Genomic DNA, 6,364 nt, shown 5'->3' with positions numbered 1-6,364 from the left:
GTTCTGACTGCATTTTAAGGAACAAAAATATCTATAAATTCTTTTCATCATGAAATGATTTATGTATCATGGTCAACTTTGGAAACAATCATTTTTATGGTAGTTACTCAAGGAAAATTAATGTGTTTAGAGATTTCTTTTGCTCCATTGGTTTGAATGGAGACATGATGGACGATGGTATGTGAACACATATCAATGACACATAAAAATAAATTTGTATATTTGTGATGAGGTGGTGCAGTGGCACAATGGATAGCATTGCTTCATAGATATCCTGAGCTCAGATTACAATCTGTGTAGAGTTTCTGTACATGCTTTCTCTCTCTCCATGTCCACATATCCAAGCTCTCTGGTCTACACAGATGTCCCAAAAACATCCTGGTAGGTGGATTGGGCAGTATAATTTGCCAATAGGTGTGTGTGTGTGTGTGTGTGTAGACAATATGAAATACACGTCTGCTTATGTTATTGTCAAGAGCAGAGGAGATAGACAACGTTACATTACATATAGAGCTGTAAAGCACTTTGGTCAACATGTTTTAAACTTTACATCACTCATCGTATTCAATGTTGTGGTGTAAAAGCTTTAAAGTAAAACATTTGCGATTTCACTTTATCACCGTTTGGTGTTGCTCGAGTGTAGCTAACCACGCGCTCCTTCCAGCCTCCCCTCACCCGCTTTGCTTGGAGTGTGTGTGTGTGTGTTTGTGTGTGTGTGTGTGTGTGTTAGTGGGTGTCTGTGTAAGTGTGTGTGTGTGTGTGTGTGTCAGTGGGTATCTGTGTGTGTGTGTGTGTCGGCCCGAAAAAGACCGCGGGTTTCCAGCTGAGTTTTCTCTCTCTCTCTCTCTCTCTCTCTCTCTCTCTCTCTGCGTGTGTGTGTTTGTTCGTACGTGTGTGTGTGTGTGTGTGTGTGCGAGCGTGCGCGTATGTGTGTTTGTGCGAGTGTATGCGCGTGCGTGCGCGCGCGCGCGCTGTCATTATTGCTATCCAGTCTGCTCCGCGCTCGCGATGGCCAGATTCATTCCGCGTGAGGCAGGAAGGCAGCAGCGCTGTCCCGCTCCCGCTCCGGTTCCCGCTCCTGCTCCCTCACGCGCTCCGGTTCCGGTTCCGTGCAGCCTGCTCGCGCCTGGCCCCGGGGCAGCACCGAGCCCACAGCCGCTCCTCTTCCTCCTCCTCCTCCCCTACCAGCACCAGGTTCTTCCCGAACCCATGAACGGCACCGAGTCCATCTCCATCCACCCGGAGAGCGGCACCATGAAAGACCAAGACGCGATCAAACTGTTTATCGGGCAAATCCCGCGCAACCTGGAGGAGAAAGACCTGAAGCCACTGTTCGAACAGTTTGGGAAAATCCACGAACTAACAGTGTTAAAGGACCGATACACCGGCATGCACAAAGGTAAAGCGTCACTCGCCCCTTTTCCCCGGACAGCAGTGTTCAATAGCCTAAAAAACTCGAACCAGGGAAAAGCTTACACCTGTTAATGTCGTACAACAGACATGTCAATCAAAGCTGTGGCACGGGATATTGGGTCGGCAGATTCTCCAGGTGTTAATAATATAATGTAACACCTATAACCGTAAATATTCACGAGAAATTGTGTTCTTCCTCTGCCTTGAAAAAAAAAGAGTATAGAATTTTTCCATTCACTCGTGTTATTGTTTTTGACGTGCAGTCTATAGTGTACCTGTGGGATTTACAGCGCGTGTGTAAGATGACGCTGGGCATCCTACACAAAGACTCTGTCAATCATTTCACTCTATTCGTGTGACGCTTTTTCGGATCTGGGTCAAAGTGTGGTATTTTTTTTATTAGTCAGTCCATTCTTTTACATTCACAAAACACCATTTATTCATTTGATCGCTGCCTCGCCAGCTGTATATCAGAATGATGATAAGATCTTATGTAGACTGGGATGAGGCCAGCGTACTACAGAACCGCTTTCTTTAAACCAACATTTTGTCTTTCTCCACGGAAGACACGTTCATCTGAAATGTTAACGACTGACCAGTAATGGCGTAGTGTTTCGAAAACATAAAGTTAGCCATGATGAAAATGAATCTTGCTTTACTACGACAGGTGCGTTGAACGAGCGCTCGTGCTCTACAAACTCACGCGCCGGAAAGTGGCGTTCACTTTCCTCAGCAAAAGTGAGTTGTTGTTCTGTTTCCGAGGTTTTTATTGGTATGTATGACACAAATGTTTAACTTTTGTGTCTGTGCAGTACTAGTAGAGAGTATAAGAAATGGAGAACATGTGAGAAAGAAAATGTACTCATCTGCTATTTATTTACAGTCTGTCTTCATTTCTGTCAGGTAACAAATTGACATATGGTTAGTTATGCCATCTGCCATGGTGAGATTGCAGAAGCTATTATACATGCATATATATATATATATATATATATATATATATATATATATATATATATATATATATGTATATATATATATATGTACATATACCTGACACGCAAACATGTATATGCACAAATGTATGCACAAATATAAGAGCCATTTTGGACAGTTACAGTTTCTGAAAATTATTCTAACCTTTTGTTCTAAATCGTGTGTTTTTGCAATTAACTTATGATTTAAGAGTACTTACTCTTACTTAAGGGATCAGATGGGGAGGCCAGGCTGCTAATTCACGCGGGAAAACACGGCTTTAGTTTGTTAGGCGTGATAATAATGCATGACCATAATGACTTGACTGAAGAAGATTAGTGGTTCTAGGTATTGTCTGAGGCCTCGGTTCCTCGGATCAGCTGTCATGTCCCTTAACACGGCCTGCTTTTCCCCAATTAAAATGTGCTCTGCTCCGGTAACCAGCAATATTTAATATTACTAATGCTGTTCAATGCTAGCCCCGGGGCAAATATTGGTATTAATAATTAGCATTCGTCCCTGCGATATTTAGTGATTGATCGCTCAAAGTGTAATGCTCCCTTAGCACTTAATTAAAGTTTGGATATTTAATATTTAACAAACCATTATGGGAATATGTGATCTTTTGAATGTAGCAGATTATAAATGCTGATAAATGCTGAATTTCTCAAGATTCAACAGAAATATGGTACATCTGTGGCTGCACGCTGTTCAGATGCATTTGACCACATTCTTCATTCTGGTTTTTTTTTATGACAAAGACAGCAGTGTTCATGTGCATGGAGAATAGTTATTGTCATTGAAAATGATCATAAGTGCTGGAGTGAAATATTAGCATTAATGTCATTGGGATCGTAGTCCTGATGTCTTTATAACTGCTGTTGAAATGTTTCTGGAAAGCTCTTCACAATAAATCAAAGTAATAATCTACTAAAATGGCAGCATTATTTTTTAACCCCGTCTCATGTAAGTGGGTTGCATGATAAACACTTGGATTCAGAGAATTTATGCACCATACAGACTGATGATAATAATAGAAATGACCTTATATAGATGTTCTGTGTGTGTGTGAGTAAGTGAAAGAGTTTATCATCCTTTGTAATAGAGTTTGTGAATAATTTCAAAGTATAGAATTATCCTGTATGTATGTGACATTAGCCTTACCCTCAGAATATAACAAACTCAATCCACTCAATTTTAAATTACTTCATCATTATTGAACAATGCCTTAAAAAGTTAAGGCCATTATTAGAAAAGTGTGTGAAACTAGGATAATTACCTCTTGAGAAGAGGTTAATTGAAGTCAGAAGTTCCAATCAATCTGAGTGTGGGTTTGGACTGCACTCCCGTAAGGAAAAAAAAATGCAGCTTTCTGATACGTGCTCTTTACAACAAAATTCTGTTAGACTGCAAAGTGACGTAATCAAAAGATACTTCAGAAGACTTCCGAAAATTGTTCTTGAAGCCCTTAAGACTGAAAAGAGTGCTAAAGGATTTCTAAAGACGTGTGTCAGGAAGTTACAAAGACGTGCATCAGGGACGGTACAGACGCCAGGAAATTCAGCACCATTACTGCACACTGAAACAACAAACAGTGGACAGGTAAAAGATGCGCAGACACAAAATACTAAACCGGAGTGATAGTTTAATAGTTCGATAAATATTCCAATAACGTTTGACGGACAAACTACATATTTGCGACTTGATTTGTGATACAAAACACTGCATGTCAACACCAAAATATCTGTGAAGCATGGTGGAGGAAGTATTTAGGACCTTTTTCAGGATCTATTTTGCAGTCATCTACAGTACATCTTCCACCTGTCTAATGAATAGCCATAGAATATTAGAATAGCTACCTTGCACTGAAATATTCTAACATGATTTCTAGTCGACTATTTAGTTAAGCTTTAATTTAATATAATACGAACTATAACCGCTTGAGAAATTAGCCATATTTTATCCTCGTCACAGCACAAGATTGATGAAAATCTAGTGAATATGCTTTTTTTTCTGTCACAGCACATTAAATTGATATAATCTTACAGCACAACCCCAACACTACCCATTAAAAACGTCATGACAAACATGGCGCTCTATTTCCTGCAATTTCACATAGATGTCACTGTATTGTCTGCTCATCAATTTTTTTTTTCTTTCTTCCACTCACACATTTTGGATTAGAATTGTGACAATTGTGACATTTTGACAGCCAGATTTTACAATGGAATTAATTTTACAATGAAACAAGCATGACACATAAAAACTAGTCACGACAACCAAAAATAGGTGTGTTATGCAATAGGCTTTTAAAAAAAGCCAAAAAAAAAAAAAAACCCAAACAGCTTTTTCCTTGACAGCAGCCTGAAGGGTTTTTCTTCTTCTTAAAGATCTGCTTGACCAGCAGTCATAGCTTTGGGCATGTGAACTGAGAACATGTAAACATTTAGAGCAAATTGTTTGTTTTAAAAGCTGACTTATGACCAGAAACTATGCTATATAATGCTGTTCTCATTTTTAAGGGCCGTGTTTCAAGGACCCACTTGATATGTTTGCTTCTGAGTATGTTGTCTATAAGTTACATATGTTTCATCTCTCTAGAAACCTTCGATTTCTCTGTAGACCTTGGGAAATTTTCGAAATAAAGTGCAGTCCGTTTTGTAAGTGGCTGTTGAACCTGCCTGTTGTGACCTCCCCAAAACCCTTCTCTGTATTTTACATTTGAGCATTTGCTCAGTAAGCTACACTTAAGCAGTGGTTACATGAACAAATGAAATGATGGTACGTTTTGCTCAGACAAATTCACTTCTCATCAGTTTGCTAGTTTGATGCCAACAGCTTCCTTCTACCCATGCTTAATATTGTCATGGCAACTACAGTGAAATATTTTTCTATCAACAGAGGCATAGATGAATATGCGTTCATGCACATATTCTGCAGGAAATGACATTTCCTGTCCTTTAACAACTTCACAGTGTTTTTTTTTTCTTTCTTCAGTTCATTATATAGGAGGGAAATAAGCAGTGACAAATTTGCAGACTGCTGAAAGCATCCACTGATTCTGTTTTGAGAGTTTTCTGAAAGAGGCGTCGAAATGACAAACGACATGAAAAGAAGGTTACGAAACACTGACCAATATTAATGTTGTCTTCCGTTCATTCACGGGAGGAAAATAAACTGCGAACACCTAGATTTTGCTTTAGCGTCTTGTGATAATCACTCACAGTTTTGAGCTGATGCATGAGAACTCAGTCGAGAGAAACTCTATGATCAAGAGAGACGCAAGTGTGCTGAGAAATCCGTTTTATCTTCCCAGACACTTGCAAATTAAAAAAACAACAACAACAACAACTCTGCCTGAAACTTCAGAATCTCTGACTTTTTAGGGAAAGCAAGAAGAAAATAATACTGATCAGTTCTGCTTGGTGATGGTTGTGATGGAAGACTTGTTATATGAGCCAGAAATCTGTAAACACTGAAACACCCGTCATCTCACTTCCTCTCTCACGTCTGTTTCTCCGAACTGGACAGGAGGGAAATGAAAGGTAGGCAGGAGGCTAAGCACAGCAGATGAACAGACTGAGAGAGATGGAGTGATTGTCAAAGCCATAGAAAACAAACGGCGTCTTTAATGTGAAGGTGCCTGATGGAGTGACGACTCGCAGTGGCAGCTTCAGCAAGGCACAAAGGAAAACAAAGGGATTAAATATGAAGTAAAGGCGTTAGGGGCAGACCGGCCAGATGTGCGGCATGATCACAGCTGCGAAATGCTGACGGAACTACAGAAACGGACGCGTTACAAGATGAAGTTTTCCACCTAACACTTAAGGTAAAGTTAAGAACATCATCCCAGACTGGAATGGTGTTGTTTTAGTCTACTTATTACTAACATAATTATTAAATGCCACGAAAGAAGAAGATGAATGATAACAGAAAGGAAGAGAGGAATACTATTAGTGTTCTTTGTGTCACCCAT

The 6,364-nt window shown here is 39.8% G+C and overlaps 1 protein-coding gene across 4 annotated transcripts in view; it reads left to right on the top strand.

Moving 5' to 3' along the window:
• The first annotated feature begins 587 nt into the window (after positions 1-587).
• celf5a (cugbp, Elav-like family member 5a) overlaps positions 588-6,364 on the top strand; it is a 182,974-nt gene continuing 177,197 nt past the window's right edge. The window contains exon 1 of one of the 4 annotated variants that reach the window (XM_058401742.1): positions 588-1,399. In XM_058401742.1, the coding sequence (XP_058257725.1) occupies positions 1,009-1,399 (391 nt within the window). In that variant the 5' untranslated portion in view covers positions 588-1,008. The remainder of the gene's footprint in view (positions 1,400-6,364) is intronic. The other 3 variants (XM_058401740.1, XM_058401741.1, XM_058401743.1) reach the window with 3 other exon arrangements.

Source organism: Hemibagrus wyckioides, linkage group LG10, assembly GCF_019097595.1.
Source record: "Hemibagrus wyckioides isolate EC202008001 linkage group LG10, SWU_Hwy_1.0, whole genome shotgun sequence".
NCBI lineage: Eukaryota > Metazoa > Chordata > Actinopteri > Siluriformes > Bagridae > Hemibagrus > Hemibagrus wyckioides.
Note: the sequence above shows the minus strand (reverse complement) of the source record. Positions and strands in the feature narration are given on the sequence as shown.